This window comes from Pteronotus mesoamericanus, unplaced genomic scaffold (assembly GCF_021234165.1).
Source record: "Pteronotus mesoamericanus isolate MK-2021 breed Mesoamerican mustached bat unplaced genomic scaffold, CSHL_Meso_final contig_90, whole genome shotgun sequence".
In the NCBI taxonomy this organism is placed as follows: Eukaryota; Metazoa; Chordata; class Mammalia; order Chiroptera; family Mormoopidae; genus Pteronotus; species Pteronotus mesoamericanus.
Genome location: NW_026555277.1, coordinates 32,977,671 through 32,991,250, shown reverse-complemented (window position 1 = coordinate 32,991,250; position 13,580 = coordinate 32,977,671). Strand labels below are relative to the sequence as shown.

Genomic DNA, 13,580 nt, shown 5'->3' with positions numbered 1-13,580 from the left:
CATGACATTTCATGTTCAGCTGTAGCACACAGGTTGTCCATTATGACGAGTCTGAGATTCAATTAATGTTAAAGCAGATTTTCTTCACTCTTACTAAATTTTCTTTGAGATGTTTTATAGCATTTGCAAAGTATTTTAAAATATTGACATTAATGCTACTTTTCATGTGGAAAATAGTTTAGATCATTTTATTATATTTATACATTAATTGTCTTTTTCACAAATGAAGTGGAAAGTGGCGTTTACACTCACTTGTCTTCATTTGTATTAATTCAAAATATTATTTTAGCAGTTCTAAGAAGTTAAAGCTTTGATGGGGGATGAGCTCAGGTGATCAGCACATTGATCCAGGTATACTAGACATAGCAGTTCATTAACTGTGTGTTAATTATCTGTGATTACTCCTGAAAAGCTATAGTGGCTTCATCTTGTAAGTTGGTTCATTAAATCATTAATTTTCTTGGAGGTAACTAAGCTTGACATAATTAAGTCATCTTAGTCTCCACAGATTTTTATCTTCCCATGATGTCTAGAACACTGAGCTAGTTAATATAAGGCATTGTATCTTGTTCCCTGGATGTATTGTCCTTATTTTTTATATTTATACTATTTTGGCTCATTTTATTATATTTCGATATCATCATGAATGTATACCTTTTAATTATGTACTTACTATTTTAGCTTACATTTGTATTTCCTCTGTAATAAGCCCATTTATGTATTTGAACCACTTCTTACCAACAGTTCTGTGACCCATGGCTATGAAGAGCTGCTTCAGTTTATCCAGAAAACCATTTATGAGGAAGGATTTGATGGATCCAATCCCCAGGTACTGAGTAACTTCAAAGCCTTTTATAATCATGTATGTAATGTTGCTTTCAGGCTCTCTAGGGGTACACCCAGAAGGTCTTAGAATAATCAGCAATAAACAAGCTGTTTTCCAAGCATAGAAGATGCAGATAAACAGAGCACAGACAGCCTTAGTTTGACTATTAATGTATATTTAGAACTTTAGCTGTGTTCTCAGTGAATGCACGTAAGATGTACAAGTACATTGTCAACATAAATTATTTTTAAAATATGTATTTGTAACACCTGGAATTAATAAGTAGCCACATTTTGAAAATTACTTTTAAATCAGCAAGTCTTATACTTTTCTATCTAAATTTTTATACTTCTATTATTCAGGTCTTAATTTTTAACTACCTTATAAGTAAGAATTAATTATTTTAAGATTTTGTTTTTATTACAGTATGCTTTGAGTTGTCTCAGAGAATAAAATGCACTTTTATTTGCTGTGTTAAAATATTTTATAACGTAACTATTTTTCTGTAGCTCGATTTTTAAAAATTTCTCCAAATTGCCACTATTAAAGATGTTCTGGTTAGTTTAACTTAAACAAAATGAGGGAAATTTTATTTCTAGATATCATTCCTCTCAGAATTCTTCCTCAGTGATTTTAACTGCTATTGCTGCTAAAATGTTTGCATTTCATTTATATTAGTTTAGCAGAATTATTTCCCAAGCACCGTTATTTTTGATTGAAGGACACAGAGAAGCCAGAAGTCTTATTTTTGTCACTATCAATTACATTTGCTGTTAATTCATAGACTTTTAAAATATTATTATAAACTTTACTGCTATATTTAATACTTTGTCCATGGCAAAATAAGTATTTTTTTAAATTTGTCTTGATCATCAGTTTAATAGCAGGTTGAAAATACTCATGTGTGTCTGATGGAGCACATTCATATATAGGTGGCTTTTTGTGTCTTACAGTTTTGTGAAGGCTCTTCCTACACAAATTGTAGCACAATTTGCTTGTTGTTACTCCATTTTTGGTCTTAGCTAAGATTTATGGGCATCATGTCTTCTCTGGTGGCAGTGCCTGTCTGCAGAGGTAAATTGGTCCCTGACAGACACCTCTCCCAACTCGCTGCGGTAACTATGGAAACAGGCATGTCATAACAGTGCCTACCATACAGTGTGCAGAGCTGCTGCTCTTTCAGGACGAGGACACATCTTCTAAGAGCAAGAAATTAAAAAAAAACAAAACAAACAAACAATAGCAGAAAGACACATACTTACATGTAAATGTATGTGTGTACACACTCACATATATTTGTATACACCACACATACATTCAGACAGCGCTTAATAAGGAAGCCGTTATTGGAATGGAGTGAAAGATTTGTTTTCTTCGTTGTTTATTTGAGTATGAAAACAACACCATTTTCAATAAACAGTATTTTGTTTCATGAATGTTGATAGATAACATATTGTAGCTGCTTTCACTCTGTGAACCAGAAGTTCTCTAGCTATTGATTTACATAAAAGATTGAACAGGGTTGAGATAGACATTTCTATGGTGAATACCAAGAATGTTAAATTTTTTTAATTAAATAAAAATGTACCAAGAAGTTATTTTAAAAGTATATTTCCAGTATTATTGGAAATCAAATATAGTTAATGAATCTCCATGTTGTTAAATTATAGATTATATCATTTACTAAATTTCCAAGTGTATACATCTGTCTCAGGAACTTTAGATGAGTTCAAGAAGTCATAACATACATCTATCAGTCACTACTCTAAAACAATATTCTTTAGTCGAAATAACATTCTGATACTGAAATTAATCTTACTTTTAAAAAGATTAATTTCACCACCAGAATGTCTCAAAAAACAGGAAATTTGTAATTCAGCTTTTGTTTTTCCAACTTATTGTCATATTTTTAAAAATATGTATACTTCTGTGTGGAAGTACTATCTCAGTTATATTCTGATGTGCTATGTTCCTACCTCACTTAGATATCTTATCTCTCATAAATTGTTTGGCTCAATATTTTCGTTCTTTCTATATGCATATATCAGTTTATCTGTCAAAGTTACGAATCTCCTGTAGTCAGGAACACTCCTGATTCATTTTTGTTAAAAATTTTTAGCAGGTACTTTTTGATACAACAGTAATAGATATCAGTGACTCTGGCTTAAAATATAGCTAGCCTTTAGTTTGTTGAAATGTTGACAGGAGAAACAGTATGATGCTGCCCCTCTTTGCCTTCAGATTTCATTCTAAAACCTCAATTTTTTTTTATTTTTTATTTTTAGTTAAGTCTCTGTCTTTTTTCAGATTGCTCTTTCTATCGAGAATCTAAATTAAGCTACAGTTCATGAGATAAGTTTCAGGATGAAAAATGAACCTTTTTTTTTAAACCCTCACCTGGGAATATATTTATTGATTTTAGACATGGAGGGGTGCATCAATTTGAGAGTAGTATCCATTCGTTGCCTCCCATATGTATCCTGACAAGGATCGAACCCGCAACCATTTTGATGTACGGGATGATGCTCCAAACAACTGAGCCACCCAGTCGGGACAAAAAATGAACCTTAATTCTGCCAATGAACCTTAACTGTTCCACTTTACTCAAATTCTGAGTTACTAAGTAGTACAGAATAAGTAACATTATATTTCATAGATATGTTCCACAAATTCATCAGAAACTCATTTATAATTCTAACATACGCTCTGGTGTATCTTATTACTTCATCTAAGGAATGCAGAAATGAAAACTTTTATGACACATCTAAGATCATAGCATACGATATCTTAGATGGTTATCTATCATAACCTTACTGCAACAGGAAAAGGAGAATTGGGACCATCTGCCTTGATAGTATCATCATGCTTCTAGTCCTTGGAGTCAGGATGTTTTGTTTTTTTTCCAAATGTGCTTAGATTAAATTATTCTTTCTGTTATTTCATTCTTCAGTTTTATCCAAGACTTTGTGTCTCTTCACATATTTGAAGGATTTAAATGTTCCCATAGAGAAATGTTCTATTCTTTTTATTGTAGAGATGAGAAAACTAACGCCTAAGTAATGTATGTATCTTCGCCTGAACTGTGTATCTATCAGTTACACAGTGCAGACTATGAGTCTCTGCTTACTCATTTTACTAAATACTGTCCTCTTCTAATATTTCATCATTTTATTTACTTTTCTAGTTTGTCAATAAATTCTCCTTGAAAAGGAATATACAAATTCAGGTTTTATCTGTAATATCAAAGAGATAGATGTTTTGGGCAGTAAATAGTTGGATAATAAACCTTATTCATGGTATTTTATAGCAATAGCACGGGGTATATTTTAAGGCATAGTTTCATCAGAGTTCACACTCTAAAGCAGCACATGTTCCAAGTCTTTGCTTTAAGAGAGAAATCTTGTTTTTCCCCATCAGAATCACAGTAATGATTTCCCAATTATTTCCATGTGCCATGTTTTGCTGTTATCTTCTTCCTTTGCCTAGAATTTTTCCTGGATCGCTCAAGAAAGCATTTACAAAACATTTGTTCAGTTAGAATAACCCAAACAGTAGAATATACTATAAATACATCTATTGGCAAACACTTTTTGACAGTCATGCTAGGTTTTATGTAATGGTTTCTAAATGTTCTTTTTCCCAAGAAATATTGGTCACTATAATTATGACTTTAATATCAGAAGGCCTGAGTACTAAATGTTCACCTGTTAAATTTTATGAAAAGTCTTGAACTTAAATTATTACTATTGTAAAAATAGCTTCAAGAAGAAAAGATAGAGGCAATCATAAAATGTAAAATTAAAACATACATTTTTAAATTTCAAAAAAAGTCAATGCACACAATAAAATTAAATGAGGAATATTGAGCAATTTATCATTTATTGAAAGATGATAGAATTTTGTAATACTGAAAATGGTTTGTAACCATTCTAGTTTAGATTTTTGGTATTATCTCTGATTTGTTACATATTTTAACCACCTCCAAAAGATTCTTAGTCACTGGTAAAAGTTAGATACAATTAAAAGCTTGAGGCTTGTGATACTCTTCAAAAATCTAAAAAATGAAAGAAAAAAAAGCTATTGTAATCGAGAAGATTTTCTTTATATTGTCTTATTACTGGTAGTACATTAAACTTTTTACCATATCTATATTACCTCCTTGATTTGTCATAAAGAAAATTAAGGAAAAGCAAAAGTAAAAGAGGTATTCTATTAGTTAACAAAACTTAATATGTTTACCTCTCCTACACTTTCCTTTAGAAAAAACAGAAAAACATTTTAAGAATAGGAATCCAGAATCTTGGTTCACCTTTGTGGGGAGATGATGTTTGCTGTACAGACAACTGTGACCGCAGTCACAGCCTCACAAAATTCCTCTACATTCTCCGTGGTCTTCTGCGAACCTCTCTCTCAGCCTGTATCATCACTGTGCCAACACATCTGATCCAGGTAAGAACTTTTCAAAACCCTTTTCCCCTAATTATTTTCATATGTCCCTTAGATAAAAGGGATGTCAGATGCTTAAAACACCAGAGCAGCAAAACGTCTTTTAGTTTAGAGTATTAAATTCTTGTGTATTTGTGGTTTTAATATACAGTGAATATGTGGTAAGTCTATCTTTACTACTTTTTTTCTTTGCTTTCTTGTGAACTTGCTACTATCATTGTGATGTGAGGTTAATTTTTGTTGTGGTATCTTTTAATCAGTCATAAACTGGTCTAAACATAGGTCTTGAAGAGGTATTTGTGGACCTCTGTGCACAGCAGCATTATTTGCAATAACTAAAATGTGGAGGCAAACTAAATATTCATCAACAGATGGTGGACAAGCAAAATGTGGCATATAATGCAATGGATGGAGTATTATGCACCCTTAAAAGAGAAGGAAATTCTGACACATGCTACAACTTAGATGAATCTTGAGTACATTATTCTAAGTGAAATAAGTCTGTCACAAGAAGATACTGTGATTCCATTAATACAAGGTATTTGGAGTCATCAGAATCATAGACAGGAAGTAGCATGGCAGGTGTCAGGGACTGGAGGAAGGAGGGAAGTTATTGTTTAATGGATACAGAGTTCCAGCTTCACAAAATAAAGAGAGTTCTGGAAATGGCTGGTAATGATGGTAGCATACTATGAACATATTTAATACCAGTGAACAGTATACTTAAAAATGGATAAGATGGTAAATTTTGGTATTTTTTTAATGGACATACTAAAACACTTTGATTTGAATTGACTTACTTTTATAGCAAGTTTTGAGTTTTGCTTTACTTCTCTAGGAAATAACAATAATACCAGTAATGATAGTAGCTTAAGATATTTAAAGAGCTTTCCTTGGTCATTTGGAAATTATTAGTTCACGGAGTTATGCAGATCTTCCAAATATTTACCCAATATAAAAAAAATCACTTTGTTTAATATCATGACCATCCACAGTGTTGAATGTGTCATGAGGTTATTTTTTATCATTAATTAGTTTACTGTTGTAAGAACATACCACAAGTTCTTCATCTTTTCACTTACGGACATTTGAGTTGTTCTAGATTGATACTATTATGAATAAATCTGCTATGACCATTAATGTAGAAGTCTTTGTGCAGATATATATTTTTGTCCCTCTAGGAATCACATCTCTCCAGAATTTTTATTTTCAGTCTTTTTTATTTTAGCCATTGTAGTCTGTGTGAAATGTGACATTGTGGTAATTTGCATTTCCTGGATAACTGATAATGTTGACCATCGTTCCACATGTTGTTAGCTATTTGCCTATCTTTTGTCTTAGTCTTTTGGCTATTTTTTTTTTTAGTTATCTCCTCATTATCAAGTTTTAAAAATTGTTATACATTTTAGGTTCAATTTTGCAATATTTTTCTTCTCATTTGTGATTTGTCTTTTCTTAAAAATATCTTTGAAGAGCTAAAATTTTTAATCTTGATGAAGTTTAATTTACCTATTTCTTTAATGGTTAATGGTTCCTCTTCCCCCATTTTTCCCATCTTCCTAGTCTTTGTGCTTTTGCAATCATTTTCCTGTTTTTTCTTCTAAAACATTTATAGTTTTATCTTTTCAAATAGATCGATGTATTCTGATTTAAGTTTTTACACTTTCATTTGTGTTCTCAAACAGCTTTTGGCTTGTAAGTTAACATCCTAATTATGTGTTAACTCACTTGATATTCACTAGTTAGTTCTCTTTTTATTAACAATACTATGTACCAAAGTACTTATCTTATAGTCTTACCTCAAACATGTGATTTCATATAATCTTATATAGCTAATATATTGTAATCTCTGCAAAGGCAAGGCCACATGTTTATAATTCTTTTTTACCCAGCTTTAGATTATGATAATAATATGTTATTAAATGCAATAAAGTATAAAAAGTCCTAGCACAGTACCCAGGCCTTTTCTTTCTTTGTTTGTTTTAATTATTGCTCAATTACAGCTGTCCCCATGTCCCCCCATTACTCTCTCCTGCCCTACCCACCTCCCTCCCCCGACCTTCCACGTTCAATCCTCCCCCGCATTGTCTTTGTCCGTGGGTCCTTTATATATGCTCATTGATTTGACCCTTCCCCTTCTTTCCCCTGTTATCCTCCCTTTTGGTCACTGTCAGTTTGTTCTTCATTTCCATGTCTCTGGTTCTGTCTTTCTCGTTTGTTTGTTTTGTTGATTAGTTTCCACTTACAGGTAAGATCCTATGGTATTTGTCTTTCACTGGCTTATTTCACTCAGCATAATACTCTCCAGTTCCATCCATGCTGTCACGAAAGGTAGGAGTTCCATCTTTCTTTCTGCTGTGTAGTATTCCATTGTGTAAACATGCCACGGTCTTTTGATCCACTCATTTACTGATGGGCACTTACGCTGTTTCCAGCACTTGGCTATTGTAAAGAACACGGCTGTGAACATTAGGATGCATATGTTCTTTTGAAATGTTGTTTTGGGATTCTTAAGGTATAATCCCTGCAGTGGAATTGCTGGGTCAAAAGTAGGCCTTCTCTAGATACTGAAAAAATGTTAAAGGAATATTGATTCTTACTTGGAAAATTATTTCTAATAGTTGATTGTTAAAACTACTTGAAACTTTATTTAAATTGGTGTGATTTTAGTATTTTAATTCTAACATTCCCAAACTCTGTCTACAAATGGCAAGTTCATTAAAATGTCATTTATTTACATTAATTATATACAGTATATATAGTATATTTCAAGTCCTATTACTGAAGAGCTCAGAATAAATAAGAAAAGAATTTTGATTCCTTGGTTAGTAGAATTTATTTATAATAGTCATAAGACGATAACAGTTTTCTGTTAAGGGCTTTTCACAGGTTGTGCTTGAACCTAACTTACTATTATGAACTTAAAATCACACAAATATTGTGATTTTTATAATCATCTTTCTCTAATCATCTTAGACATTGTACACATACTTATATTGTTTAATTGTTACTGATAAGTCATTATAAAGTTAATGCTTTAATAATAGATTGGTCAAATTTAATGAGCTCCTTGATGATGATGATGAATAATCCTGAAACAGACCTGTCAGGTACCGATGAAAATACTGGTACTCAGGTGCTACTGCAACTATGCTTTTACTATAGACATTTATTAGGCACCTGCCAAGCACTATACAAGTGTATGCCCTTTGATGCTCACCACAACCCTTACCTCTGTTTTCACAGTGCCACACAGCTAGTAAGTGGCAGGACCAGTCACATTCGAATTCAGTCTTTTCCTGACTCCACTATCTTCACTGTTAGGTTATATAGTTTCTCTAATCATCACAAAATCTCTGCAAGATTGGTTTGATGCCAATTGCAAAGAAGATTAAAATGAAGTGATTCTCTAAAGTCACACATCTATTACACATTTAAAGCTAGCATCAAAGTCAGATCTGTTAAATTCCTCTCTGTCACACTACATCCTTATGTGACTTGAATTATTAACTACCTGTGATAGTAGTAACTTTCCATTAGAAAGAAAAGTTGTAGGCTAACATTGCTATTATTCAGTACTTTTAAAGAGAAAAATATTGTTGCAAAATCTTTGACAAATTAGTACATGTAAGATTAAGCAAAGGGTTACATTCTAGACAAGGGAGGAAAAAAAGATGGGAGCCTATTATTTGTAATTGCAAGCAAAGAAAAACACTTGTAGATGTAACATTTATGTATTCCAACGGACCTATGCAAAAAAAGTGAGGGAAGAAAAACTTTTCAAAAGTCATTTTAGTGGTGATCATCTTTACTACTTAATGAAGAGATTCCAAACCCACTGTGAATGTTTTTGACAGAGATTCCTCTAGCCTCTTTGTAAGGGACCAGCAATAATACTATCAGAAGAGCTCAAGTCATTCTATGTTATCACTGATTAAATAATGATTGAAATGATAAGGTGGACTTGGTGTCTGAATATTAATATTTAAATGTTGGTACCTTGTAGATATATTTACATACTTCTATAACTAGGAAAGATACACAGTCACACCTCAGTACTCATTGACTTCTCGTCGTATTTTGACAAGGGAGAAAATGTTTCAGCACTGCGCTTGCTCTGGACTCGTCACACTTGCTAGAACTTGCGTGAGCCACGACGCCGACCCGCAAGAGAAAGCGCTTCATCACTCATCGCTTGCTCGGCATTTGTCAGTTTTGGCACTTGTCGTGAGTTCCAAAACAAATTAGTGACAGGTACAGAGGTACCACGGTAGTTTAAATTTTTGCTTTTGAAAACACCAGTAAAGACACTACTTTGAAATGAAAATCAAAAAACATTAGGTCAGACTTTGGTAATTGTCACTTCTGTAGACAGTTTTGCCTACTTAAATATAGTAGTGTTCTGACCCTAATATCAGTTGAACTATAAAAAAACAAATTATTTCTTTGCTCTTTGAATATGATACCTGACCATATATTTGTTTTTATATCAAAATATTTAGGAAAAAAATATAAACCTTAATAGTTTGAATAAACCAGGCATGATATAAACAGGGAATAAGCCTGTTAATAACTAAAAGACTGGTAAGGAAAGTCACAATGTTCGGGCTAAGGAAAGAGACTGAGAACTGGAAGCAGGGTTTGTACAAAGTTAGTCAAAGACATGTGAACACACGGAACCAGGGGACTGTGAGTTTACTTAATAAAAACTTACATAGTGATTTCTGTGGGCCAGTTGCAATCCTAAGATCTTTTCATATATTAGCTCATGTAACCCTCGTAATAACCCCATATGGTTGATGCTATCGTTATCTTCATTTTACAGATAAGGAAATAGGAGACAAAATTTAATTGAGTGGTAGGATTTAGACCTAAACAGTACCCCTTTAATTACCATACTTTTAAACCACTGTGCTATGCTGCTTATTCAATGGTAGTAGTAAAACAGGGTCAAAATTAAGTATACACAGTAAAATTTATCAGATTCAGGGACAGAGAGAGCCTGGGCTTTTGGAGGCAGGTAGACCCAGTTAGTTATATGGTCTTAATCAAGCCTTAACTTTCTCAGCCTCAGCTTTTTCATCTGTAAAAATGAGGCAAAGAATATCCATTTGAGAGGATTATCAATAACAAGTGCTGACACAGTCTGGCACATAGTAGGCACTCAATATATGCTAACAGTTATCATTTTCACTGTTATTACTTAAACCTCCAAAACTGAGAATTTGTGTCGAGCTCAGGCTAAAAAAATTAAGTGTCCAAGTCCATCAAAGAAATAGAAATGTTCAGCTTTCTGACTCTTTTTATGACAAACTCAGAGTCTTCTCAGCTTAGGTCTGAGTCAGACCAGGAGGCATGGCTGAAGTCCGATGGCCGTCTACATCTTAGTAACAGCACGCCATGTTGTAACATGCATCTCTTTAACATCATACATCAGCTTCCTCTCCATTGTAGCCAGGGCCATCCCTGCAGACTCTGAGGCAGGGTTTAAACGGTGATTGACTAATAGTAAAACCTAGCTTATTCATTCAACAAATATTTATTGCAGGCTTTGTTCTAGGCACCCATGGGGATATAGTAGTTAATAAGACAAGAAAAGCCTCTCTTTGTGGAGTTTTTTCAGCAGTGTAAAAGATAGCACGGATAGAGCAGAAAATTAGTCTATGTAGGTATTTGCACACTCCAGCTTAGAATTTGATAGTAAAGTGGTTTATGGCAGAAAATAGAAACGTAGTTTGATATCCTTGGAAACTTTGTCACATAGTTAAACATCTATACATAATAGAATTGTGATACTTTTATTTTGAATATGTTATATAAAGTAACACTAGATTGAAAGTTCTGTAAAATAGCTGTATCTCTTAGACTGGTGAAACAGCCAATCACTGTTCTTACTTTAGTTATTAGCATTCTGTCAGACTTGTACTGTAATGATTAGTTACCCTTTATTGTACTTTTGGCATGCTTCCCATGTTTAATTTTATTGTAAGAAAGGAACACATAGTTAAGGAAATTGCAAAGAGGATGAAAAGTTAAAATAGGGAAAATGATGACATAGATTCAAAACTGACTTGAACTTATTGTTATTATAAGACTTCCCCAAGTAGAATGAAAAAAAATTATTTTTAAATTTACATTTGAAATATTTTGTATTCAGCCTCACAACTTTGAACTTGAAAATTTTTATTTCCTTTGGGTTAAAGATTATCTCCTAACAGCACAGGGAAAAAAATAGCAAGCATATGTTGAAACAAATGTATAAAAATAAATTCTAAATATCTGCTAAGAAAGAAAACCCTAAAATTATTCATCAGACATATGTGTCTTAAAAATATATATAAACCTAAACAATTTTCCCTGTAAAACCAGAGTATTATTCATAATGCCTCTTTCTAGAATATAGCATTAGTATCTGCCCAAAGACTTTGTATTAAAAATGTATGTGGAAATGGCTAAGTTAAATACAGACTTTGTTACATGCTGAACTGTGGAGTTAAGTGTCATTTGAAGGAGCAGAACTCTGGACGGCTCCCCTATATTCCAGCATTACTCAGTTCCCAGATCCCTGCTGTGTAGTTGTTCCACTCGCCAAGAAGCCTGTTAAAGAGCCCCCAAGAGCATGTGTACAGCCCTCCATGTTAATAGTTAATTGGTGAGGATGGCAAGATGAGAGGACAGCCGAACATGTGGTCTCTCAGACTCAAGCAGTAGACAGACCTTTAGTTATAATAACAGCAGCTGCTCACATTCTCACAACTCAACTGTTCAAAACTCTGTTGTCAGGCAAAGGGTGTCATGGATTGAGGGGAAAAAAGGAAAGGTTACTCCTAGAAAAAATAACCACGAGCCTACCTTGAAACTCTTACTATGTATTTTCTTATGTGTGAGAATATTATTTCAACTTTTTGAAACTTAAGTATAAATTTATGTATTAAAAGTTGTGATATTTCATTCTGTTGCTTTTTCCCTATTTGCTTTTAGAAACAAATGCTTGTGTACCTTTTGAAACTTATTAAAATCTTTTTTATTTTTCAGTTGCAGTTGACGTACAATAGTATATTAGTTTCAGGTGTACAACATAGTGATTAGACACTTACATAATTTAGTGATAGAAGGTATTATGCTAAGTGAAATAAGTCAAACAGAGAAAGACAAAAATACCTACGGAAGTTTTTAATGAGATTTTTTGCAAAGTGATAACTTTGAAGCAGGTACAATAGGATACTGTTTGATATCCATATCTAGCAAGATATGAAACTGTGTTTATTTGGTCTTATAAATAAATGGGAACTAGTTTACTGTTAGTGAAATTTGTCATCCACCTCCAAATTTTAGAAACATTTTGTGCCTTTCAAATTAATTTTATTTTTTAATTCACAGTGACCCTGTGTGCTTGGGGAAGAAAAAATGGTAACTAATAACATTTATTCTTTTTGGAAATAAATACTTAGTTTTATGCTTTTTTGTGATTTTATTGATGAGGCAATAGGAAAGTACATTTCCCCTTGCTTATGCATTTTATTTATTCAGACTGTGACAGGTTATTCTTGATTTGTGTCTTTTATTAGTTAAGAGCACTTTTACCTGCAAATGTCAGAAAATGAAGCTCATAGAATTATGGTTGAAACAGGGAGATTTTTCTTGTACCTTTCTCATAGTTTCCCTTTCATTAAGAATATTTACTTTTTATTATTGCTAATCTATTCTAATTTTCATAATCTGTACTTTTAAGAAATTTTAAATATAACCTATTTAATTTCTCCTTAACTCTAATAATACAGGAATGAAACCTTCTTTGACATTATTGATAATAAAATATGAAATAACATTTTCTTATTCTAGAATAAGTCTAAGTATTACCAGCATGTAATGTATTTGTTTACAGAACGTTAGTTGGTAAACTATTTAAGCTTTCTTTTATTCAGAACAGATTTTAGATTTTTAAACTGGGCTGTAATATATTTTTATTGGTCATCATTGGCACTTGATCAGTTAATTGCCTTATTAAGTTTTTATCACATAACCAATGTTTTCCAATGACTTGTTCTTTGGACTTTTTCTCCCAGTTGTCTCACTGAAGAAAACTTACCAGCATGTTGGCTTGTACCTAGGAACATTCCTTATCTAAAGAAAAGAGAAAGAAAAGGCCTTGTTATAATATCTCTTGAAAATTGAACAAGGTTTTATTTAATGTGTTGTTTTAATTTACATACAGTTTTTTCAAGTCAATCTTCCACAATATTAATGTATTATATCTTTGAACCCACTGAAATGAGTGATAGAATATATTTCAACATAGAAAAATTCA

General features: G+C 32.6%; 1 protein-coding gene across 1 annotated transcript in view; it reads left to right on the top strand.

Annotated features, from left to right (window-relative positions):
• ELP4 (elongator acetyltransferase complex subunit 4) overlaps positions 1 to 13,580 on the top strand; it is a 197,203-nt gene that overhangs the window by 63,808 nt on the left and 119,815 nt on the right. Inside the window, exons 6-7 of the mRNA XM_054585963.1 lie at positions 745 to 829; positions 5,087 to 5,275. Of these exons, the coding sequence (XP_054441938.1) occupies positions 745 to 829; positions 5,087 to 5,275 (274 nt within the window). The remainder of the gene's footprint in view (positions 1 to 744; positions 830 to 5,086; positions 5,276 to 13,580) is intronic.